General features: G+C 40.4%; 1 protein-coding gene across 1 annotated transcript; it reads left to right on the top strand.

Moving 5' to 3' along the window:
* Nucleotides 1-14,137: 14,137 nt before the first annotated feature.
* On the top strand, nucleotides 14,138-20,254 carry CXCL13 (C-X-C motif chemokine ligand 13). The gene is made up of 4 exons (XM_003364667.5): nucleotides 14,138-14,290; nucleotides 15,864-15,996; nucleotides 18,787-18,867; nucleotides 19,387-20,254. The coding sequence occupies exons 1-4, from the start codon at nucleotides 14,227-14,229 to the stop codon at nucleotides 19,439-19,441; spliced, it is 333 nt and encodes a 110-aa protein (XP_003364715.1). The 5' UTR covers nucleotides 14,138-14,226; the 3' UTR covers nucleotides 19,442-20,254.
* Nucleotides 20,255-27,266: the final 7,012 nt, after the last annotated feature.

The raw sequence follows: 27,266 nt of genomic DNA, 5'->3' as shown, positions 1-27,266 counted from the left end.
GAACCCAAACTTAGAAAAGTAGAATTGTCATGATTGGCTGAAGATAATGAGGATTTTCCCTAAGGGCCTTGGAATAGCCTCATCTGATGCACGTGGCTGTGTGGATGAGGTTGAATACTCAAATTAAATAGGGTTCTGTTTGAAAAGTGGAAGTTCAGGAATGGGTGTTGGGTGGGCAACCTGTAGGATCTGCTACTGGCCACATTCTATGTCCAGAGCACCACAGAACCAGGGCCAACCACCTTCCCATAGAGATACCAAGAGGCACCCAATCAAAGAACCCTCCTTCCCCACCCCACCACTCCAGTCAATATAAGGGGAAGAGTAGGAGAGATGAGAGAACTTTGTGAGGTGCCAGATGTGTAAGAAAAACTCTTCCCTCTCTTATTCTTGTGAACATTGGCAAGTCACTAAAGTGATAAAGTGCTGATATTGTTGGAGCGTGGAGAAAGGGGAAACAGGGAGTCAGGATGCTGACAGAGTAGGTACCAGTGGGACAGCCTACTTCTCCACTATCTGGTGTGGCAACAACCCTTTAATCTTCTGGTGGGTCTAGTAGACACTGTAGGAGATAACCAGGTTTAGCTGTTCCACCAGCACTCTACCTCCAAAGGGCTGGCATGGGGTGAAGTGATCCAAGCAACAAGTGGCTGTGGAGTGTGCTCTTGTGGTAGGGGCAGAGAATTTGTGGAAGGAGTTGGTCCAGTGTCCACTCTGCCACATTAGGGAGCTGTGCATTAGGGAGTCTCCTCAGGATCTCCCTGAGAGATGTAACCCTGCCACACAGAGGACATCCATAATGCAACAGAGAAATAGTGATGAGCAACAAGTAGGGTGGGGGCTGCCATGAAAGATAACCATTCCATCTCCTCCATACCTCTTCCCAATCAGTGGCACAAACCTGGAAGAGGGAAGACGAGATATACGAGATGCAGACTATGCTTCTCTTATCTACTCTAAGCCCCTTTGGCCAAAGTCTTCATCTACACTGGCTGGAACAGAGGAGAAGAGCTTTGAATCATGCAAATATTGAAATTTTTTAAATAAATAGATCTAATATTATTCAAATAACAAAAAGTGGCAAAAAGATATTGTGGAATCTGGACAAGATGCCTTACACAGCAGGACAGAGAGCTTCAATATAGTAGAGTCAAGGTTTACGGGGAAATTTTCTTCATTCTACACCAACAAGTTGAGACTCCACAGTAAACACATTCTACTCAAGAGGAAGGTAGGGTGTTACCCAACTCTAAGCTTCAAAAACATCCATGTGCCATTTCTAGCCTAGCTACCACACCCCTTATTGATAATAAGTAGAAATGCAGCCATAAGAGTAAAGCTAGAGGAAAAAATATTTACAATATCCAAGTACTGTCAGGGAGGAAGGAAGTATTCATTTGAAATACAAAATTAGAGTCCTCGCAAATGATGTTCAACCTGTGAACTTCAGACCCCTAGTGGAGGGCAGAATGATTGCAAAGGTCCTTAAATCCATCTGAAAAGTTGAGTGGAGAACAATGGAGTGAGTGGAGTGGAGTGGAGGCAAGAGAGAACATTCAAGAGAAGGCCAGGATCCATATAAGGACTTATCCACATAAGGACAGTGAGAAGCTTTTGAAGCACAGCAATGACATGATCAGCTTTGTGTTATGGAAAGATGACTAGCTGCAGTGTGGAAAATGGATTGGAGGCGGGATGGGAAAGGAGCAGTTAACAGACTATTATAGCTTGTGCAGTTGAATGCTCAGCTCCGGTTTCATGTCAAATCTGCGACACTAAACAGATAAGAGCCCTCTGAGGAAGAGATGGACTGTGGATATGAGGCCTACCCATGGGCCCCTCCTCAGAGCTCCTCTGAGTATGGGTCAGTGTGCCACTGGAATGAGGTGAAATTGGTAACAATTCCAACAAGAGACAATGAAAGTGAAGATGGCAATGAAAGTAGAGAAAAGTGGACAAAGCCAGGACACTTTAACAGACACAAGTGGCAGCTCTTGGAGACCAAACAAATATGAGGATTAAGGGAGATAAAGGAATTAAAGATGACTCACAAGTTTCTGAGAAACTGGGTGAATGATGATACTATTTACCAAGACTGGGATTACTGGAGGTAGAATAGATTTTAGAGAAACTAAGTTCAGTTTTGATTATGATTGGTTGGAGGGACCTAAGAGGCCCCTATGAAGAAATGACCAGTAGGCTATTGGATACATACCAATGTGAGTGAACTCACGTCAAAATTTGAAGCAGGGAAGAGACATGCTTGCCTAGGGAGAGAGAGCACAGTAAGAAGAGGAGCTTAATGTCTGGTTAGACAAAGAAGAGACACTAGCAAAGGAATATGAGACTAAGAGGATTACCTGGGGGAACCTGAGGTCTGAGGATGAGCAGATATTTTTAAAAAGAGTGTTATTCCAAAAACATTCAAAATCAAATAGGGGGGGACTAAGAGGGAGGATAACAGTGTCAAGATGGAAGTACAGGAAGACTCTGAACTAACCTCCTCCCATGGACACAACAAATTTCAAACTACTCTTGGAACAATTATTCCTGAAAGAGAACTGAAAACTGAATAAAAAGAACCCCCACAACAAGGGACAATGCTGACTGAGGTGGAAGAGGCAGAAATCACTTTCTGGAGAGAAAAAAGCCAACTTTAAGCCACAGTACTTCACAGCCAGCTGGGAGCAATCCTAAGGTATAAAGGCTTCCTTGGAGGAGTGGGGGAGCATTACCACAATAAACAGCTTTTGGACTCAGCACAACTGAGATGAATGTCTTAATATCTGGCTTTTCTGGCTACTAACTACAATGGGGACCACCCCTAGAAAAACCTATCAGACATAGGGGGAAAAAAAGCCTACTCTTAAAAGGCCCATGCACAAATTCACCCACTTCAGAAAGTAACCTAAACTCACCAGAAAGAAAGGTGCACAGTCCTTTGGTGAAAAGAGACTCACTTGATAGGCTCTGGGTGCATCTTGGTGAGAGGTGAGACATCTCTGGGGACTAAGACATTGGCAGCAGGCATTATTGTGCCCTAGTACAGGTATGCTGACACAGACACTGGCAGACGCCATTGGAGTTCTTCCTCTGGCCTGTTAGCACAGGGGCCTGCCCCACCCACTAGAGCACTGATCTAATACAGCTCAGCCAGGGCAGGAAGCCCACCCTAGGCACTGGCCCCACTCAACAGCAAGCCCTTGGGCAACTTGTGAGCTCACATAGGCAGGGTACCTGGGACCTCTACAGCTGGTGAGTAGATCTACCTCTGTGAGGCAGGGTGTGCACGAGGAGCAGGCCTGCACTGGTAAAGCATGTGGAGCCTCTGCTGTGGGGTGACTGGGTCTGTTTCAGTGGGCTGGGGCACATGCATGGGTAGGGCTGTTTTGACAGAGTGTGTGGCCCTGTGGGTTGTGGGGCTTGTCAGCTGCAGCAGACTTGTGCTTCTCAAATAGCCACATCTTGCAAAGCCTGAAACAATTGGATCTTCCCATTCCTGGGGCTGGCCCCACTCAGCTGCAATACTGAGAGAGCTGACAGCAGCCTTGCAGGTAGGAGGCACACAGCAATTGCAAGCCCCTGAGCCTAGCAACCAGCCATGCTGGGGGCTTATTCAACAGAAAAACTGCAACAGGAATGTGCTATTAGACCTTGCAGCCAACTGTGCTGGGACTCCCCATGCCCAATAAACAGACTGAATGGTCCATAGCAGCCACATGCAGCTAAGCATTACAACCAGTTGGCCAGGAGGACAGCCTAGCCTCTCTGGGCACCTGCAGCAAGAGCAACCCTACCACAACAGAAGGACACACATAGCCTATGCAGGGGACACTCCTGGGACATTTAGTGATGAGAGGGAAGCACATTGTTGGGCTTCATATAGCATCTCTTACATAAGGCCACCTCTCCAAGATCAGAAGATGTAGCTGACCCACCTACTACATACAAATAAGCACAGAAGAAGAGGCAAAATGAGGAGACAATGGAATGCATTCCAAGTGAGGGAAAAGGACAAAACTCCAGATAAAGCACTAAACAAAACAGAGATAAATAATCTATCTGATAAAGAGTACATACTAATAGTCATAAGGATGCTCCTGATCTTGGGAGAAGAATGGATGAACTCAGTGAGAACTTCAACAAAGAACTGGAAAATACAAAAAAGAACAAATCAGGAATGAAGACTACAATACTGGAAATGAAACATTCACTAGAGAGACTCAATAGCAGAGTGGATGATCCAGAAGAACAGATCAGCGAGTTGGACGAAGACTAGAGGAAATCACCCAAGCTGAAAAGATAAAAGAAAAAAGAATAAAAAAGAACAAGGACAATCTAAGGGACCTCTGGGACAACATCAAGCACACTAACATCCATGTTATATGTGTCCCAGAAGGAGAAGAGAGAGACAAAGGGGCAGAGAATCTATTTAAAGAAATAATGGCTGAAAAATTTCCTAACCTAAGGAAGAAAAAAGACATCCAGATACAGGAAGCACAGAGAGCACCAAACAAGATAAACCCAAAGAGGCCCACATCAAGACACACTGTAATTAAAATGTCAAGAATTAAAGGTGAAGAGAGAACCCTAAAAGGCACAAGAAAAAGGCAACAAGTTACATACAAATGAAATCCCATAAGGCAATCAGCTGACCTCTCAGCAGAAACCTTACAGGCAAGAAGGAAGCGGCACAATATATTTAAAGCAATAAAAGGAAAAAACCTACAGCCAAGAATTCTCCACCTGGCAAGGTTATCATTCAGAACGAAAAGAGAGAGAAAGAATTTCCCAGACAAGCAAAAACTAAAGGAGTTTATCACCAAAAAACTAACCTTACAAGAAATGCTAAAGGGACTTATTTAATTGGGAAAGAGAAAATCACAAATAGGAATAAGAAAACTATCCAAAAAAGGCAATAAAATCACTGGGAAAGGCAAACATACAGTAAAGGTAGCAGTTTAACCACCAATGAGGCTAATATGAAGGTCATGATAAGAGGGTAGCAGATAAACACACACACAAAAAGAAGTTAGATATGATATCAAAAATATAAAATGTGGGAGGAGGGGAGTAAAAGAATAGTGCTTTTAGCAAGAGGTCAAACTAAAGAGACCATCAACTTAATATAGATTGAAATGTATGTAGATTATTATATATGAACCTCATGGTAATCACAAACCAGAAACCTGTAATAAATACACAAAAAAATAAGAGAAAGGAATCCAAACATAATACTAAAGAAAGCCATCAAACCACAAGGGAAGAGAGCAAGAGAAGAAGAAAGGAACAGAGAAGAACTGTGAAAAGACCCAGACAAAAGTAACAAAATGGCAATAGGTACATACTTATCAATAGCTACTTTAAATTCAATGGACCAAATGTTCCAATCAAAAGGCATAGGGTGGCTGATTGTACAAAAAACAAAACCCATAAATATGCTGCATACAAGAGACACACTTCACACCTAAAGACACTCACAAACTGAAAGTGAAGGGATATAAAAAGACATTCCATGCAAATAGCAATGAAGAGGAAGCTGGGGTATCAACACTTATGTCAGACAAAATAGACTTTAAAACAAAAACTGTAACAAGAGACAAAGAAGGGCACTACATAACGATAAAGGGAACAATCCAACAAGAAGCTATAACACTTGCAAATATCTAAACACCCAACATAGGAATACCTAAATATATAAAGCAATTATTAACAGACATAAAAGGAGAAATAGCAATACAACAATAGTAGGGGACTTTAACACTCCACTTACATCAATGGATAGATCATCCAAACAGAAGAGCAATAAGGAAACATTGGCCTTAAATGACACATTAGACCAGATGGACTTGGTAGGTATATACAGAACATTCCATCCAAAAAACGCAGAATACACATTCTTTTCAAATGCTCATGGAACATTCTCCAGGATAGACTACATATTAGGCCACAAAACAAGTTTCAATAAATTTTAAAAGATTGAAATAATACCAAGCATCTTTTCTGCTCACAGTGGCATGAAACTGGAAATCAACTACAGGTAGAAAATCAGAAAAGCCACAAATATGTGGAGATTAAACAAAATGCTACTGAACAACAATTGGGTCAATGAAGAAATCAAAGGAGAAATCAAAAAATACTTGGAGACAAATGAAAATGTAAATATGGCATGCCAAAATTTATGGGATACAGCAAAAGCAGTTCTAAGAGGGAAGTTTATAGCAAGTTGAGGCCTACCACAACAAACAAGAAAAATGTCAAATAATCTAACAGTGTACCTAAAGGAACTGGAAAAAGAAGAACAAACAAAGCCCCAAATCAGTAGAAGGAAGTAAATAATAAAAATCAGAGCAGAAATAAGTGAAATATAAACTCAAAAAACAATAGAAAAAATCAATGAAACTAAGAGGTTGTTCTTTGAAAAGATATACAAAATTGACAAACCTTTAGCTAGACTCACCAAAAAAGAAAGAAAGCAAGCTCAAATAAATATAATCAGAAATGAAAGAGGATAAACTACAAGGGACACCTCAGAAATACAAAAGATTATAAGAGAATACTATGAAAAAAGCTATATACCAACAAATTGGAATCTAGAAGAAATAGATAAATTCTTAGAATCATACAACCTTCCAAAACTGAATCAAGAAGAAATAGAGAATTGGAATAGACCAATCATCATTAAGGAAATCAAAACCTCCCAAAAAATGAAAGTCCAGGACCAGATGGCTTCTCTGGTGAGTTCTACCAAACATTCAAAGAAGACTTAATACCTATGCATCTCCAACTCTTCTAGAAAATTGAAGAGGAGAGGAAGCTTCCTAACTCATTCTATGAGGCCAACATTACCTGATACCAAAACCAGACAAGGACAACACAAAAAAAGAAAATTACAGGGACAGGCCTAGTGGCATAGTAGTTGGGTTCACATACTCTGCATCACAGCCTGGGGCTCACAGTTTCAGATTCCAGGCAGAGACCTGCACACTACTCATCAGGCCATGCTATGGCAGCATCCCACATGCAAAATAGAGGAAGATTGCCACAGATGATGGCTTGGTGACAATCTTCCTCAAGCAAAAAGAGGAAGATTGGCAATGGATGTTAGCTCAGGGCCAATCTTCCTTACCCCCCACCCCCAAAAGATCTGTTGTGTTTCTATACACTAACAATGAAGTAGCAGAAAGAAAATTTAAGGATACAGACCCATTTACAATCACTTCAAAAAGAATAAAATACCTAGAATAAACTTAACCAAATAGGTGAAAGACCTGTACACTGAAAATTATAAAACATTGTTGAGAGAAATAGAAGACACAAAGAAATGGAAAAATACTCCATAGTCTTGGATTGAAAGAATTAACAGAGTTAAAATGTCCATACTTCCTAAGGCAATCTACAGATTCAATGCAATCCCTAACAAAGTTCCAACGACACTTTTCACAGAAATAGAACAAAGAATCCTGAAATTTATATGGGACAACAAAAGATCCCAAATAGCAAAAGGACTTCTGAGAAAAAAGAACAAAGCTGGAAGTATCACACTCCCTGATTTCAAAAGATACTTCAAAGCTAAAGTAACCAAAACAGCATGGTACTGGCACAAAAGCAGACACACAGATCAACGAAACAGAATTGAGAGCCCAGAAACAAACCCACGAATTTATAGACAGCTAATTTTAGACAAGGGAGCCAAGAACATACAATAGAGAAAGGAGATTCTCTTCAACAAATGGTGTTGGGAAAACTGGACAGCCACATGCAAAAGAATGAACATAGACCATTATCTTACACCACACCAAAAATTAACTCAAAATGGGTTAAAGACTTGAACGTAAGATCTGAAACCATGAAAATTCTAGAAGAAAACATAGGCAGTACACCAACAGGCATATGAAAAGATGTTCAACATCCCTAATTATCTCATATTGCTGGTGGGAGTACAAACTGGTGCAGCCACTATGGAAAACAGTATGGAGAGTCCCCAAATAATTAAGAATAGAACTACCATACGATCCAGCTATTCCACTGCTGGATATTTATCCAAAGAACATGAAAACACAAATGCATAAAGATACCTGCACCCCTATGTTCATCACAGCATTATTCACAATAGCCAAGACTTGGAAGCAACCAAGGTGCCCATCAAGGGACGAATGGATAAAGAAGATGTGGTATCTATACACAGTGGAATACTACTCAGCCACAAAAAATGATGAAATCTGGCCATTTGTGACAACATAGATGGACTCTGAGGGTACTCTGCTAAGTGAAATAAGTCAGAGGCAGAAAGTCAAATACCATATGATCTCACTCATAAATAGAAGATAAAAACAACAACAAAGAAGCACATAGAGGCAGAGATTGGATTGGTGGTTACCATAGGGGAAGGGGCAGGGAGGAGGACAAAAGAAGTGATTAGCCACATGTGTGTGGTGATGGATTGGAATTAGTTTTTGGCTGGTGAACATGATGTAATCTACACATAAATTGAAATATAATGATGTATATATACCGAAATTTATATAATATTATAAACCAATGTTACCACAATGAAAAAAGAAAATTAGGGGTGCTCTTGCTGGAAAATTAAACCATTATCTTTTATTTATAACATCCAGGAGTCCATATATCACTATAACATAAAGATATGCTACATAAAAAATGCAGAAGATGAAATAATATGTACTTATGGAATCTGAACAGGAAAAGCCAGGTGACTATCTTTGTTAACGCTCCCTGTGCTGTCCTTTAAAAGGCTGGAAAACTTCACCAACACTTTGACATGAGTATGTGTTAGCATCACTGTTCTCAGAAAACTTTCTAATCACAGAAGGTTCACACCCAGCCGCTGCGGAGGCCTAATGTGATTGCATGCCAGAGAACTGATGCGCAATCTGATTTTGCAACCTCGGGGCCAAGAAGTTGGCTTTGGCCAAGAATTTGTTGGATTACTTCAGATTTTTAGGGGTTTTTCTCCTCTCATTGATTAACATTTCAGCCTAACCCAAAAAATCTCAAACCTCTCAATATTTTTTTTAAAAAGCAATAAACCAGATCAAACAAATAACTTGAACATTCAAATAATGTGCAACACAGCCATCTTGTTAGCAAAACACGGCCTTTCCCTGAGGACAGGCCTTTCCCTTTCTGCAAGCTGTTTCTGTAAGTAATACTGCCACCTAGCAGTCTTCTGGCAAATTACCATCCTAATGGGTAGGAAACGAGTGTTATTTAGACACGTTTTAGTTTTGTCTGGGATTCAGTATATTTGAGTTGAACTTGAACAAAACTTCAAACATGAATTTAATTGCCTTTGAAAAATACCTTTTCTATAAATATGGGTCTTGAAACCATTATCGGGCAAACAACAGGCTGTTGTAAGCACTTCAGTGGAGACAAAAATGATGGCAAAATGTGTAACTTCTCCTTTGTAAAACTTCGGGGCATTTGTAACTAACACAAGCCTCCATGAGCGTATTCTCAGGAAAAGGAGGTCAATATTTTTGTTGAAAGTGGGTAAAAATAGAGTGTGGTCGGTCAGCCTTAAAGAGGAACAGCTTCTTGACCAGAGGACCTTTAAACTCAAGGAATTATACATGTCCAATGGAAACTTAAGTAACATTTTAATTCACGTCAGGAGCTTGACTCACAAACTAAGCCAAAGTTGCTTCTTAAGCAAGATGAATGAGCTCTAGAGGTCTGCTGTACAACTTTGCACCTACAGTCAACAATGCTGTAGGGTACACTTAAAAATTTAAGAGGGGGCCGGCCCGATGGCGCAGCGGTTCAGTTCACACGTTCTGCTTTAGCAGCCCGGGATTTGCCGGTTCGGATCCCGGGTGCGGACATGGCGTCGCTTGGCAAGTCATGCTATGGCAGGTGTCCCACATATAACATAGAGGAAAATGGGCACAGATGTTAGCTCAGGGTCAGTCTTCCCCAGCAAAAAGAGGATGATTGGCAGCAGATGTTAGCTCAGGGCTAATCTTCAAAAAAAAAAAAAAGTTGTTAAGAGGGTAGATCTCATGTGTTCCTACCATGGTAAAATAAGAAAACAATAAAAAATAATAAATGGTTGTGTTTTCACAAAGGTAAAAAATATCTAACATTTATCGAGTGTTTGTTATTTGCCCAAACACTGAGCAACTACTTTGCTGGCACTATGGTTCCCTACACAGCCGTCTAAGAAGGTGTTACTCTTATTAGTCCTACTGATACAGGAGGACTGAGCCTTGGGCCCAGTAACAAGGCAACTAAGTGTTGGAGCCGGGGATACAAACCCAGATGGTCCAAGTTCAGAAGCTGAGCTCTTACCCCCAAGTTATAATACTTCCCTGATGTGCTGACAGGTATGTAGAAGCAAACAGATGTCACATTTTCAGCAGGTTAAAACATTTGTTAACGGAATACAGTAAGTTTCTGGTTTTTGTTTAAGTTGCTTTTTAAATAGCATGAAAGAAAATATTCTCGATTTGGTCACAGAGGCATTTGTCTTGTCTCCTACTTTATTGCAAACTACTTAAAATGATAAGACTTTTTCCCTTTAGTCATCTTAAACTCAACCGCAGGCCCTCTGTTCAATGCCTATTGGCTGGCTAGACTGGTAGCTACTTGGCCAGTTGTGCCATCTCTCTACTTTAGTGACATTTCACTGTTTCATATCTTGAGAGAGAATTTCCTTCTTCTTCTTGTCACCACTCTGCAATTAGCTGTCAGTGAGCACATTTTTCCTGTCTGCTTTCATAAGGGACCTGTGCGTCACACTCTGAGGACGTGACTTGTGCCAACATTTCTCTGAAGACAGTTTGAATATGCACATGGCTCACGCTTTACTAGACCAGGGCTTCTAAGACTTTAAGGTGCATTCAAATCACCTAGGAATCTTGTTCAAAGGGAGGACCTGAGATTCTGCATTTTTAACAAGCTCTCAGGTGAAGCTGATGGTGTTCGTCCACGGACCACAGCTTGAGTACTAAGGTACTCAGAGCTACCCAATTTTTCTTGGGTCTGGAGAGAAAAGTCTGGTTTGATTCCCAAGTCAGGGAAAAAACCCTCCCCATAATTTTCTCCTTTTTCCTAGATTTTTATATATCTGAACATAAAAATCAGGTTTAATAGAAATCAAATCGTCTGTTTTTGTTTCCAAACAGAAGTATCTATAAAAGCCATTTTTAAAATAAAATTTTTCACTTGGACCTTCATCTGTTTGTTCAAAATATTTTTCTTCTTGGCTTCAAAGTTTTTGAAATTTATACCCCTGCTGTAAATGGGACCATGGAGTGTCATACTGGAAACTTCTAGAATCACCTGGCTACCAGAGAACTGCCCAACCTCCAATCCCATCTTCAGGCAGGCAGATATGGGGCTTCTCTGGTCAGTGTAAGCTAGATACAGAACTCTGAGCATTAAAAGGACCAAAAGCAGATTTTAGAATTGCTCTGGAATTAGCTCCTTGACCCAGTAGTCCTATTTTAACGATGTCCAATTGTAGAATTTCCTAGATTTATTGAGAGTCCTCCTTCAGGTGCCTACGCCATTTCTGTTATTGTCAGCATCACTCATTTTTGCTCTAACAAGGAGATATATATAGTACATATAACAAAAGCAAATGTGAAACTCCTACACTTGTGTCCAAAGATCCAACTGCATGAGTGAAATGAATGAGACATAGTCAGAAATTGACCATTTTCAAAAGAAACAGAAATTTTGTTGCCTGCTAATTCAATATAAATGACCAGAAGAATGTTATTCAGTCTAGGAATGCTTTCATAGAAGAATAGTGCCTAGGACAAAGGAGATAGTGGGCTTCCTCTACTTTCTATTGGCAAAGCCATACTTGGGGTAGTATGGTGTTCAGATGTGTGTGCATGCGGTGTGTGCGTGTGTGTCTGTGTGTGTATCTGTAAGTCAGAGAAGGTACGGGAAGGAAAAGGAAGGGCAATCATGATTTAGGAGAAACAATGAAATAGATCAACAGGTTTCAAAAAGATAAACCAGTTGGCAAAAAGATGGTGAGAGAGCTTCAAACTGTGTGATAAATTTTAAAACCTAGAGATTTTTTTTTTACCATTGAAGTGAGTACGTGGAGGTTTTAGAATGGAGGTTAGTAAGACCTATTGATAATGGATGGATGGATGGATGGATGGTTGGATGGATGGGTGGATAGACAGCCAGCCAGACAGACTATCTATTGAATACATTCTGTGTGCCAGGCACTTTGCCAAAAACTCTACATACACACAATTTTATTCTCCAAACAACCCTTTAAAATTAGTATTATCCCCATGAGAAAACTGGGAAATATGAGGCATGGATAAATTAAGTGACCTATCCAATATCATTGACCGGGTGACTCCATAGTTTGTGCTCTTAACCTCTAGCTTATAATCCTGTGTGACAGCCACGGAGGTCCACTGCTCAGATTTCCCTTACAGAAATAACTTGCTAGCCAGCTGTGAGAAGTACAGTTAGCTGACAGCATCCAGCTGTTAGCACCCTCAGAATCTGCCTTGGCCTTCTACCAGAAACCAGGCTGTTTCTGAGAAGCCCTAGCCGATGACTGAGCCTGGCAGGGGTGGTAAGGCCTGGACTGCTTTGCTCATTGTGAGTCTCCTCCAACAGATGGTCTTTTCCGTGGAGTTCCTCAGCTGAGTTGAGTTGTCACGGGCATTGTCAGATCAGCGTTGCAATCTGAGGCTCTCCCTGCCCACTCCTGCCTCCTTCCCACTTTTATCTATCACAGGAGTTATTCTGCAAAAACCTTCTTTTACTCCAGCATCCATCTCAGCATCTGCCTCCTGGAGGACCCAGCTAACACACCCTGTCTTCAAATATTTGGAGTCTACATATGAAAGAACCTTTAGAATTGTTTTCATGCAGCGACAAGGTGTTGAGTTAGGACAAAGTGACAAAGCTATTAGGGAAGCAGCTTCACGTGTACATAAGGAAGAACTTTCCAACAATTAGAACTGCCCACACAACGGACTGGGCTGCCTCCAGACTGCTGAGTCCCCTGTCCCTGCAGTCATTCAGGCCAACTGGAGAGCTGCTTGTTGTGAGAAGGGCGCGTGACGTTACCACAACCTCGACTCCATACACACTGGAGCATTCAGGATGTAAACACTCACAATGCTAATTGAGTAGCAAAAATCAGATTGTTTAGAAAGCCACACCAGGAAGACTAAACCTCTGACTTTTCAGTAATTCAATGGGTCTGGTTTCATACATCCACACCTGTATACTTCCAGGGCAGCCTGGTGGCACTCTAGGCCAGACCAGTCATTGTCCACATAATTTTCTTTTTTTTTTTTAATCAAAGAGCTCCTAGCAAGTGAGTTAAGGCTGTGGGCCATTTTGCAGGATCAAAACCAAACTGTGCTTACATGCATCAAACAAACTGTAATATGGGGTGGGGTTCGGCACCTGATGAAATCCTAATGGTACCCTCCACTAACCCTCAATAACTCTCCAGCTCAATAACATGCATACCAGAGCCAGGAAGATTCTCTTCCTCAAAGCCGTGGCCTCCCTCCCTTCCGCCAGACACAGGCACACCAAGCAGGGGACACAGAACTTGCCCCCTTCCAGGATTTCCACAGTGGTCAGATTACATAATCATGTATTTCAGATAGTGAAATAAGAGGTGGGGAAGTCTGGAAAAACAGTAACCTAGTCAGCATAGGGATCTGTCTTTACAGAGAAGTTCCCTGGATCTGCAAATATTTACTGAGCACCCACCAAAGTCTCGACGCTCTTGCAAGTCCTAGGGACAAAATGATGTGCCCAACTGAGTCCCTAATTTCATGGAGCATATGTTCAAATGCCATTGAGAAAGTCTGCTGACCCTTCACTGACAGAAGCGATCAAAGCCACCATCACTGATAGTGGTCCTAGAGAGAGTGCTGTGGAGCCGCCAAACTGGTATCTTTTTCCGCCCGCCCCACCTCCAGATTCCTGCAGCATCCCTGCCATTTATAGTCTACATGTTCAAAAGACATCTTTTTAGACTAACAGTGCTCTGAAGCAAATTCATAGAATTTGCAAGAGGAGTTCAAAAAAAGCAAGCTCAGCAATATTTGGGGGCTTTTAAAACTGATGATGCAGCTGACCTACTAGAGACAAAGGCAGTGGGAGGGCTCTTTCTGGCATAAATAAATAGGAGTCTGTGCTGAGAACCCACAGTTTAGACTCAGAGCTGAAGTCTGAACTCCACCTTGAGGCAGAATGAGGTTCATCCCAGGATCTCTGCTTCTCACACTGCTGCTCTGCAGCCTCTCTCCAGTCCATGGTGAGAACTTTCGCTTATGTAGTCATTGTGCTTTGAACAGAAATGGTCTTCAGCCGTTTCAATGTGTTTTTTTTCAATTAGAAAATGGGGGGAAATATGACTGAAGGGGAGAAAACTGCTCACCTGCTTCTAGATTTCTAAAAGTAAGGTGCTTAGGGATGTAACTCTTAGAGGCTGGAAGCATTTATATTATTAAGATTGTTATTCATAGAAGGAGGAGATGCTGGAAGTCCAATGTCCCATGTGACTTATACTTGGTTTGTCTATTCCCGGCCTTTTTCAGATTCAGTTCTGCTATAACTAATTCTTTCCTTGTGTCTCTTCTTTGTTCTGCTTTTCATTGCTACCCGTGTTCTGACCAGACCCTTTATATGGTTTAAAGATTATTGACCCCAACTGGTTAGTCTCCTGCAGGGAAAGTCTGATACAGTTCTATATGGTTAGCTCTGACATGAACCATGTCTGCGCTTTCTGCAAAGAAGCAGTCTTTCAAGCCTGAATGAGGAGGCTATCTCTGTGTAAATAGATAAATATCTAGTTCAAGTGTAAGTTTTTGTACAGCTGAACGAATCTGGTGCATGTGCAGAATGATATTCTGCTGAGGTGTAGAAAACAAATTTTTGTTCTTAAAATGTAGGGAACTTTGGTTTCAATTTTTATTTTGTTTCACACATTATTTTCGTTCTTCAAGCCCCTCATCTCTCTATTCCTCCATGATGCTTTTCCAATGCTCCTGGCAAAGCCCTCTGTTCTCATAATGCAGCTTGGACCTTGGGTGAAATATAACATTGTGTGATATTTTAGTTTTGGTTCATTGGCTTCCCCCACTAAATTGTAAACACCTTGAGAGTCAGGTCCCTTTTATTTGCAAATACATGTCAGGTGCTATGGTAGGCACTGGAGATAAAGAGGGTAGAATTCATTAAAATGCATGCAATGAATTACATATAAAAGGATTAGTACTAGTAACCTTTGTTGTTGAATAAAAATAGTCTTGAATTTTTATTACTGGTTTTTGTTTGGTAATGATTCGCAACTGAGATGTTTGGTAATGATTTGCAACTGAGATGGAGACGTTTTTGCAACAAAAACAGAAAAGTGTCTTCCGTGGTGTTTCCTCAAACTGAGAGACCAGGAGGGTTGAGGGGAGGGAGTATAAGAGAGAACTCTGCTACAGCTTGTTATTGCTCTGGGGACTGTAAGGAGTTCATGTCCTCGATTTTTACGTGTTGGGAGTAAAGATCAGTTGATTTTATATTGCATTAATTATAGCTGATAGTGGCAGCTCTCGAATTTTATTATCTGGACAATCACCTGAGTACCAATATAACGCTACCACAAATTTCCATAGGTATTGTGTTTTTAAAAAAACTAGTTTTATTTTTATGATTTTGGTAGAAAATATTTGAAAATAAGCCACGACAAGCAGAAATACACAAACTAAAGTCACGTGGGTGGAAGCACAGGCTTGAAATTTTTAAATCTTCAAACGCACCGTATGAAAGATTAGTAATTAAGTTCTAGTTATGAATTACATGCGAAAGGATTAAAATAACTGATTCTGTGTTTACAGGTGTTCTGGAGGCCTATAATACAAACTTAAAGTGTAAATGCATCCAACACACCTCATTCTTCTTCCCCATCCGCCACATTGACCGGGTTCAAATTGTTTCCCCTGGGAACGGGTGCCCAAACATGGAAGTCATGTAAGTTGCAAGAAAAATATATACGTTATTCCTTCCTCTCAATGAAATTCAGATCGAATATTGCCACATAGTGTTCTTACTTACTCAAGAATCCCAAAGTGATTTACTTTCAGTGTTGCTAACAATTCTCAGGCTAATGATGATTGAGAATCAGCGGTATTTGTAAAGTACAGACTTTGCAGTGGCCCTGAGCTAAGTGCTTGCTGCACACTCTCTCATTTTATTCCTTCAACAGCCCTATTAAGGTATGTCTATTGTTATCCCTCCCTTACAGATGCAGAAACACATGCTTAGGGAGGTTAACGAATGGGGGTACCCTTAGAAGGGACAGACTCAGGATTCTACCCACACTTTCCCCCACCCAGCCTCTTATCCGCCAAATACAAATTGCCAGCAGAAGCAGATGCTTTGTTCCCCAGAATTTAAAGAGCAAGAAAATAAGTAACACCAATAGTCATTGGTCGAACGTCTATTTTATGGAACTCTCCCTTAGCTTTAGGTTCTATCAACTTTGATCCCATAACTGATTAAAAAGTTAGGCTAAGGGGACAGAAGTGGCTGCAAGAGATTTAATAGATATTTTCTTTTTTGAAAAGGTATGACCACTTGCTACTGTGGCCCTCCTTTTTTTGTACTCCCAGAGAAATCTGCAGATACTTCTATCATAGCATTTTCCATGACACATCAGATGAGACTTTACACACTGCATGTAAAGCCCCAGCCCAGTGCCTGGTACCGGGGAAATGTTCAGCAAATGTTAGCTGCAATTATTATAGCATCATTGCATTGAAACAATCAGGTTTGTTTTTTTTCTCTTTCACTCCCACCAGAAAATAAGTTCTTTATAGACAGGGATCAGATATTATTTATTTCTCTATTCCCAGTGCTTTATCCCTTACCTGGCATATACTAGAGGCTCAACAAATGTTGGATTGCTGTATTGAATATTTACAACAATAGATTGTAAATTGTTAAAAATTTACAGCAATTTGCTGGGGATCTTTTGCATATCACTACTTACAACTTTCATTTCTCCTTCCTGGATCTATGTTAATGAACCGAGCGCTCACAACACATTGTCATATTTATTCTGCATAGCATCTCTCTCAGGGCCTCCCTGACTTGGCTTTCATTACCATTTCTTCCCTGGGACCTCTTTAGACTTTGAAATGTTTGTAAGGACGCACTTTTTATTTATCCCATTTTGATATCAGTGCTTTGAGTCTTGAACTAGTTATATTCAACTTGTAAAAAAGAAATATGGGATATCAAAAATATGTACAAAATTTTTCATTAAAAAAGCATTATCCTTTCACTAATGTCTTTGCCAGTGAAACCACGAATATTGCCCTCAAACTCAGAGATGTGAAGTCTAGCCATGACCTATGTGGGAGCAGTCTCTCTGGCTGTGCAGAAAACTGACACTCCTTTCTTTTCATTACATTTCCTCTGCCATGAGTCAAGTGTCTCACCTCCCAACCAAGGGAAGTAATGCACCCTTATTTTCTCTACTTCAACTTCCATCATTTGGAGGTGACAAAAATTGATTTCATATCTTCTCACCAAATTCTGCATTTCTGAATTTTAACCAGATACAGAAAAAAAAAAAAGCTGCAAATTATTGAGAAACTCATAGCAGTCACGGGGGAAGATACTGTGAGTCCAGATGGTCAGAAATCTGTTTTTCCATCATGAATTCAGAAACCAAATTGGAAGGTTTTGCCTAACAACTCAACAGTTCTATGATCTCTGACCTCTCACAGATTCACTTACAAGGGTAGAGTTTCAAAGCTAGATGGATGGATCCTCGCTTTGTCATTTTACAGCTAAGATAAATGACACGTCAAGAAATTGTGTTTTGTTCAAGTTACCCCAATAAGGAGTAGAGTCTCCCAGTTTGCTCTCACCTGGGAGACCTCACTTCTTCCACTGCAGGTAAAACATTCAACACTGAGTCTGGCACTTGGTAACCCTTCAGATCACGCCTATGTAGAGCAGTGGCTAAAAGTATGGGTTATGGAGTCAGAGAACCTTCATTTGAATCCTGCTCTATCATTCATTTGTTGTGCAATCTTGGATAATTTGTTTAAACTCTCTAAACCTCAAGTTCCTCATCTGAAGGTGAGGAAATAATAGTTCTTCCAGCATAGGACTTTTTTGAGATTAATTGAGATAATCCATATTACTTGCTGAGCATAGTGGCCGGCACATTGTAAATGTTTGATCAATATCAGCTACTAATTGTTGTTGCTGCTTTTGTTGTTGCTTAATTTCTTAGAACAGTGAAAGCCTTGCTAATGGTGGTTCACAAAATGTAGATGTCACTCAGAACAATCAGCTCTGTAACCTCTCCCACTTTAAATTTCATTGAATTTTTTTTAAATGAAAGGTCCTCAAAAGAGTGTTTCTTATAGTCTGTTTTGTTCTCCCAAGCTCAATGAATGAACACATTTTGAAGATACTGTGATATAACCTTAGAAGGGAGCCGACCTAGGAGTCAGCTAGTTGGTCCACCTCCAATTCATATAAAGGTTGTCAACCAAACGCTAACCTTGGACATGTGAGATTCTGACAACTTCATATTCAGCTCCACCAGCTCACACATACCAGTCTACAAATAGGGTTTTTCTTATTCTTCAGATTTAATGGTACAAATCACCAACCACAGATCTAAAACTGCCACCTCCAATTTCACTTCATCTGTGAATAATTATTTTTATACTCAACTCTTTCCTTAAGTGCAGGATTGACTAAATTGCTTTATTTTTATTTTCGTTTGTTTCCCCCCAGAATTTGGTTGAAGAATAAGTCCGTTGTGTGCTTGAACCCTAAAGCCAAATCAACAAAAAAATTAATGAATGTATTATGGAGGTAAGTCAGGCATACCAAGGGTTTTCAGATTCCACTGAAGGGTTTTCAAATTTTTATTGAAGGGCGTCCCATGGGGAACATTTTAAATTTATGAGAAGTTCCTAGGGGCCAGCCCCATGGCCGAGTGGTTAAGTTCTCATGCTTCGTTGCGGCGTCCCAGGGTTTCACTGGTTCAGATCCTGGGCGCGGACACAGCGCCGCTCATCAGGCCACATTGAGGCAGCGTCCCACATGCCACAACTAGAAGGACCTGCAACTAAGATATACAACTATGTACCAGGAGGGATTTGGGGAGATAAAGCAGGAAAAAAAAAATTTATGAGAAGTTCCTAAAACAAATGCCTATTCAGTATTATTATTTATCAGACAGAGTTGAGGTGACTCATTCCAGCAGCTCAGTTAACTAAACTGAAGCCAATATGCACAATATTTCTTGTTTTATATCTCCAGAGGAAAGCCAAAGTTTCTGGTAAGTCTTTCTCTAAACATGACTCTCTTGTTTTTGTTTTTGTTTCACAGAAAAACTTTTCCTTCAACTCCACCAACTCCAGTATCTAAGAGTATGACTACCTGAGGCCAATATCCCCACTGAGGATACCTGCATTCCCCCCTCATTCCTGCTCTGGGTTTTAGTTTTGTGTTTGATTGAATCTTTCCCAAGAAAAAGTCTTCCACATACAAGCAAGCATGAGAATGTATGTAAAAATAACCCTGCAGAAGCTGATGGGGCAAACTTGAGCTTTTTGCGAATACAGGACCCTATACACTTGGAGTTTACATTGTTATTCATCAAGGAGGAAAGTTTCTTTGAGGATACTTACTTAGTTATAAATCATATGCATTTCTTCTGATAATATACCTATTGTTTAATGCTAAATTTTCCTGGAAAATAAGGGAATGAGAAGTTAAACCTCAACTCTGAACACGTGGCTTGAATTAAGAAGGAAATAATGGTATGATTTCAATCAATCATTTTACATGCTAAGAAAACCAGGCTTCCATAAGAGCCTGGAAAAGCTGCCTGGGAAACTCATGGAACTTTGACATGACAGCAGACAGAGGGCTTCGTATAGTAGAGTCTTCTGTTTAAAAGCTCACTATTGAGAGGAATGAGGTCCTTCAATTTTAAAGAGTTCCTTTATAAGATTTATTGTCACACATAAAAACTAATAACATTCAAAGATCCCCAGACTTAAATCCATAGAATATCCAGGAAAAGCATTTGAAGGGTGATATTCAGGTATACTCCTTTATACATTTGCTTTGATGGACTTTTTACTCACATTTTTTGCAAAGACTTTTTTTTTTTGGTCTCTGGTATCCAATTCTTTAATGCTTCTTGTTAATCTAATGCTGTTCAATAAACCTGAACAAACATTTTACTTGATTATGAGTGATTCATTCTTAACGGTGCACTTACTCAAATTCAGACATTCTTTGACTCACCATAATGAAAAGTAGGATTTCATCATGTTAATTTTCCTTTGCGTGCCGTTTGCCTTTTATAGATTATCTCAATTATATGGCAAAGTTGAGTGAAGTGATTCCTGACATTAATACAGTGGGAAAATGCTTGGCCATGAGGGCCTCTTTCCCTTGGTATACTCATCATGATTTCCTTCAGAAATTTCCAAACTCTTACTAAAATCCATTTTCACTGTCTCATTATACTGATTCTTAAGGTCTCCAATGTTTCATTTGACAAAGTTTTGCCTTGAGTTTGACAAACAAAAGTTGCAGATACTTAAATTCCCGTCTCCTTCCTTCCCCAGTTCCAGCCTGGCTCTCCCGCTAACTGCTGCCTTGAGCTCCACTCCAGTCGTGCCCCTCACCCTCCCCACTGCTTTCGGGTTGCCACTCCTAGCACACCCAGGTTCCAAGCTACATCTGGCTCCCTCTTTCATTTTTCTCCTTTTATTTTTCGATCTATTTTTATTAAATAGATTTCTTGGGAGGAGTAAAGAGCACTTATAAATATAGTTGTCTCTCGGTATCCACAGGGGATTGTTTCCAGGTCCCCCACAGATACCAAAATCTGTGCATTCTCAAGTCTCTTACACAAAATTACATAGTACAATGAATACAGTCGGCCTGCCATATCCGTGGGTTTCGCATCTATGGATTCAACCAACCACAGATGGATACTGTATTACATTTTCTGTTGTCTACAATTCAATGTTTATTTCTTACAAACATACACACACAAACAAAGGGATCATAAAATGCCATCAAAATCCTTCATTCAGCATTTCTCAGACTTCAGCTTTTAGGGGTCAGGAATTACTTCATTCTTTAGCTTGATTTTAGTCTTGAGACTGCAACCAGATGAATATTCAGGAGCCTCAAATAAGACATACGACCACTTTCAATGAAGCAGGTACTATTATCACCCTCCTTTTTCAGTGTAGAAGCTGAGACACGTAGGGCTTAAATAACTCACTCAAGGCCTTGCAGCCACTAAAGGGCAAGCCAAAATTTGAAACCAGGCCATCTAGGGCCAGAGTCTATGCTTCTAACCACTACTATGCTGACTCTATACGGCGTAGGTATCACCAGTGTCATTTTACAGAAGCAGAAATGGAGGCAAATAGACATTCACTTGCCCCAAATCACATGACTAGTAAGAGACAAAACCAGAATTCAAACCCCAGGTTGCCTGACTCCTAAGCGAGTGGTCTTAATCATGTCACTATATCACCTCAACTTTTCTTATCCCTAAATGTGTTTCTTACCTCAGTCCCTTTATCCACTCTCCTTTTCAGGGCCAATCAAAGCCAGGGGAAGGGTGGGAGCTCCAGAGTATTCAGGCCTCACCTGGGTTGAGATATCCATGGAGTGTCGGCCAATCCCAAGGGGACTCTGGACCACCAAGAGGGCAGCATGAAGGCGGCAGGCAAATTTCCAATGAGAAACTGAAAACAGGGTCAGTCAGGGTTTCTAAGCTTGTTTTTCTTACCACACAAGCACCCATTTCTCAAAAGACACTGTAGATTTAGGGGTATTCAGCCTGATTTGGAAAGGAGTTTTAACCCATAGTTGGATGCAGGATAACTTCTTGAGCCAGTAAATGGCGCATCTGAGGAACTGAGTGGATTTGAGTTTAGAAAGGGAGAATGGTGAAACAATAAGGCAGAATTTAGATAATTTGTGGCTACATACATATGTATACAAATTAATTAAAATCCAAAGTAAAATAGAATTGAAGGGAAAATACAAAGTAATGCTGACCAAAACAGGATGTTCAACTCTGGGACATGGAACAAGGGAGCTGGAAGATCAAGCTACACAGGGATGTCTCAGTATGCAGGAACCTCTGCTAAAGTGAGTTGAGCCTCAAATGCTCTGCTCTGACCATTAGAGGCTCAAGGAGGAAAAGATTCTGCTTCTCCAAGGGAAGCAGAATTCTCCCTTCTACCTGCTGAAGGGGCTTGGCTCTGCCTCACCTGGACCTGGTTTGCCCAGCTGTATGAGTTCTGTCCTAGTGGCTTCCATTTTCCATTGCCATCCTTTCTAGAATTCTCCCCTCTTACCGAGATGTGCCATTTTACTGCTCCCAACTCTATGTAAGCATCTGTCATGTCCCAGGGGTCTCTTGCTCTGAGGCAAAATTTGGTGGCACTTTTGAACAAAATGATGCTGGTCTACAGAAAACTTGGCGGAACTGAGAAAGGGAGGAAACCCATGAGTCAGAAGGATAATATTTAAAAGAGAAATCGCACCATTTTGTCACCCTCAGAGACAGAGGTTCTCCGTGTGTAGTTCCTCTGCAGAGCACCAGCAGCAGCATCTGGAATTCTTGTTAACATACATATTCTCAAGCACCTCTCCAGACCTACTGCATCACAAACTCAGGGGTTGGGCCTAGCCATCTGTGTTTAACAAACTGTGGTATGATAAAAAATATATATTGGGTCTTTGTCCCTGGTTTCTGGCACAGAGCTCCAAAACCCGTTGTAATCTCCTGACTGACACGAGCATCTTTTCTTTTTCACAATAAGCCCCTTTCCACACACCTGAGCTTTTGCTAATGACGTGGGCCCCTAGATAGCTTCAGGATGGGGCTTGTTGCCAGAGGAATCAACCATGTGATTAGAGAGTTGGAACTTTCAGCCTCGCCCCTGGACCTCCAGGGAGGGGAGAGGAGCTGGAGGTTGAGTTCAATCATCAGTGGTCAATGATTTAATCAATCATGCCTACATAATGGAACCTCCATAAAACCCCTAAACGATGGGGTTTGGAGAGCTTCTGGGTTGGTGAACACATTAAGGTGCTGAGAAGGTGGTGCACCTGGAGGCATGGAGGCAACGTACCCCCCTCTCCCCTACCTTGTCCTATGAGGCTCTTCCATTTGGCTGTTCTTGCGTTGTATCCTTTAAAATAAACCTGTAACAGTATGTAAAGCACTTTACTGAGTTTTGCGAGTCATTCTAACAAATTATCAAATCTGAGGTGGGGGTTGAAGGGGAGGGACCATGAAAATCTCCAAATATGTAGTCAGCTGGGAAGAAATATGAACAGCCTAAGCATCCCATTTGCAGCTGGCATCTGAAGTGGGGGCAGTCTTGTGTGACTGAACCCTTAACCTGTGGTGTCCACGCTAACTACAGAGAGTTAACATCAGAATTGAATTAAATTCTTGGACACTCAGTTGGTATCAGAGAATTGGAGAATTGGTTGCTGTCAGTAAATACTTGAGAAAAAAGAATTTCATGAACTCTTCAGGTGATTATGATGTTACTAGAGTTTGAAAAGCATTGTTCTAGGACAAGGGCTTTCAATCTTCAAAGTGCTTTAGTCATCTAGGGAACTTTCTTTTTTTAAATATCAGGTTTATTAAGGTATAATTTACAAACAGTAAAATTCATCCTCTTTCGGTGTTCAGTTCAATGACTTTGTTCAAACAGCACCTGTCTTAGTCAGTTTGGGCTGCTATAACAAAGTACCATAAAAGATAGTCCGTGCTCTTGGACTGGAAAGAATTAACATAGTTAAAATGTCCATACTTCCTAAAGCAATCTACAGATTCATTGCAATCCCTATCAAAGTTCCAATGACATTTTTCACAGAAATAAACAAAGAATCCTAAAATCTGTATGGAACAACAAAAGACCCTGAATAGCCAAAGGAATTCTGAGAAAAAAGACCAAAGCTGGAGGTATCACACTCCCTGATTTCAAAATATACTATAAAGCTATAGTAACCAAAATAGCATGGTACTGGCACAAAAACAGACACACAGATCAATGGAACAAAACTGAGAGCCCAGAAATAAACTCACTTTTCAACAAGGGAGCCAAGATATTTGCAAACCATATATCTGATAAGGGGTTAATATACAAAATATATAAAAAATTCATACATCTCAACAAGAAAACTAGCAACCCAATTAAAAAATGGGCAGAAGATATGAACAGACATTTTTCCAAAGAAGATATACAGATCGCCAACAGGCATATGAAAGGGTGTTCAACATCACTAATTGTCTCATATTGCTGGTGGGAGTACAAACTGGTGCAGCCACTTTGGAAAACAGTATGGAGATTCCTCAAAAAATTAAGAATAGAGCTACCATACTATCCAGCTATTCCACTGCTGGATATTTATCCAAAGAACATGAAAACACAATGCATAAAGATACATGCGTCCTATGTTCATCGCAGTATTATTCACAATAGCCAAGACTTGGAAGCAACCTAGGTGCCCATCAAGATATGAATGGATAAAGAAGATGTGGTGTATATACACAATGAAATACTACTTGACCATAAAAAATAATGAAATCTTGCCATTTGTGACAACATGGGTGAACCTTGTGGGTATCATGCTTAGTGAAATAAGTGAGAGGGAGAAAGGCAGATACCGTATGATCTCATTCATAAATATAAGATAAAAACAAAACAAACAAACACATAGAGACAAAGATTGGATTGGTGGTTACCAGTGGTGAAGAGAGAAGGGGGAGAAAAGGGTGACTCACACGTATATGGTGATGGATTAGTCTTTGGGTGGTGAACATGATATAATCTACACAGAAATCAAAATATAATGATGTACATCAGAAATTTATATAATGTTATAAACCAATGATAGCTATTTTAAAAAAAAGTACCATAGACTGGGTGACGTATAAACAACAGAAATTTATTTCTCACAGTCTGGGGGCTGGAAGTCCAAGATGAGGGTGCCAGCATGATTGGGTTCTGGTGAGAGCCCTCTTTCAGGTTGCATACTGCTCACTTCTCATTGTATCCTTACATGGAGGAGAGCAGAGAGGGGAAGTGAGCTCTTTGGCGACCCTTATAAGGACGCTAATCCTATCCATGAGGCCTCTACCTTCATGATTTCTTTAATGCTATTTACCTTCCAAAGGCCCTGTCTTCTAATACCATCACACTGGAGGGTAGACTTTGAAAATATGAATTTGGGGAGAACACAAACATTCAGTCCATTACAGCCCCAGCCCCTGTTTTGTTCCTATAATTTGCCTTTTCCAGAATGTCATATAAATGGAACCATACGATGTGTGGTTTTTCATCTGGCTGCTTTCACTTTGCGTAATGTTTTTAAGATTCGTCATGTTGAATGTATCAGTGGTTTATTCTTTGTTGTTTCTGACTACTATTGCATTGTATGGATATACCATAATTTGTTTATTCATTCACCAGTTGATGGACCTTCGAGTTGTTTCCAGTTTTTGGCTATTATAAATAAAACTGCTGTCAATATTCATATACAAGTCTTTGTGAGAACATATGATTTTGTTTCTCTCAAGTAAATACATAGAAGTGAGTTGCTGGGTCATATGGTAGATGTATATTTAACTTTATAAGAAGCTACTAAATTGTTTTCCACAGTGGCTATCCTATTTTGCATTGCCACTAGCAATACATGAGAATTTCAGTTGCTTCACATCTTCATCAGCACTTGGTATTGTCAGTGTTTCAAACTTTAGACATTTTAGTAGATGTTTAATCTCTTGTGATCTTAATTTGTATTAATTAATTAAAATGGCCAATTATGTTGAGCAGCTTTTTTTGTTAACTTGTTAGTTGTTTTTTTTTTTTGGTTTTTTTTTTGAGGAAGATTAGCCCTGAGCTAACTACTGCCAGTCCTCCTCTTTTTTGCTGAGGAAGCCTGGCCCTGAGCTAACATTCGTGCCCATCTTCCTCTGCTTTATATGTGGGACTCCTACCACAGCATGGCGTGCCAAGCAGTGCCATGTCCGCACCCGGGATCCAAACTGGCAAACCCTGGGCCGCCGAGAAGCAGAACATGCAAACTTAACCACTGCACCACCGGTTCGGCCCCTGTTGAGCACTTTTTAATGTGCTTATTTGAGATCCATATATCTGTGTTAGAAGTCTACCATACTTGAAAGCCTTTCTCCATTGAGTCACATTGGCAAAGTTATCAAAAAGAAATTGCCCATATATGTATGGATCTATGTCTGGACCCATATTCTGTTTCATTGATCTATATGTCCATCCTCATGCCAATACCACATGGTCTTGATTAGTGTAGATTAATAATAAGTCTTAAAATTCAGTAGCAGGAGTGTTCTGACTTTGTTCTTTTTCAAAATTGATTTGTACCTAAGTCCTCTGCTTTTCCATATGAATTTTAGAATCATCTTGTCAATTTCTACCTCTTAAAAAATTACTTTGATTGGAATTGTATTGACTCTATAGATCAATTTGAAGAGAATTGGCATCTTAATAATACTGAGTCTTCCAGTCATGAATACAATATATCTTTCCATTTATATAAGACTTCTCTGCTTTCTCTCAGCAATATTTTATAGTCGTCCACATTCAGATCTTGCAGTCCCCCAAAACCAAACCATGAGCTGTAGCCTTTGAAGGACTTTCATCTGTAGGATCAAGATAATCAGGTACGTTCCTTATTTATCATTCATATCATTTGGGAAGTGACTACATGTGGCTTCTAGCCTAACTTTAATTAAACAATATTGCTCCCTCCTTCACAAAAAAGTAGTGAATCACTTAAAGCGATTAGATGAGACACCTTCAAATTCCTCCCACCAGACCTGCCAGTCTACCCAAATCTCCTCCCATCCTTATCAATTCCCTTTTGCTACATTAGAGTATGTACCTCTACTCTTCATTCCTCCAAGGCCAATCCCTCTACCTGTATTTTAAATCTCATCCCTTCTCACTATCTCAGGAGCCACACACTATCAACCGTCCTTTTGTTCTCCTTTATAATCAAGCACTTTCTCCTGATTAGTTTCATCTCCATACTATTTAGCCAGCCCTGATGGTCTAGTGGTTAAGGTTCAGTGCTCTCACTGCTGTAGCCTAGTTCACTTCCCGGTCAGGGAACCACATCACCCCTCTGTTGGTTGTCATACTATGGTGGCTGCATGTTGTTATGATGCT

The sequence above is a fragment of the Equus caballus genome, chromosome 3, assembly GCF_041296265.1.
Source record: "Equus caballus isolate H_3958 breed thoroughbred chromosome 3, TB-T2T, whole genome shotgun sequence".
Classification (NCBI taxonomy): domain Eukaryota; kingdom Metazoa; phylum Chordata; class Mammalia; order Perissodactyla; family Equidae; genus Equus; species Equus caballus.
The sequence above is the reverse complement of the archived record's forward strand: the minus strand, read 5'-3'. Positions and strand labels throughout refer to the sequence as shown.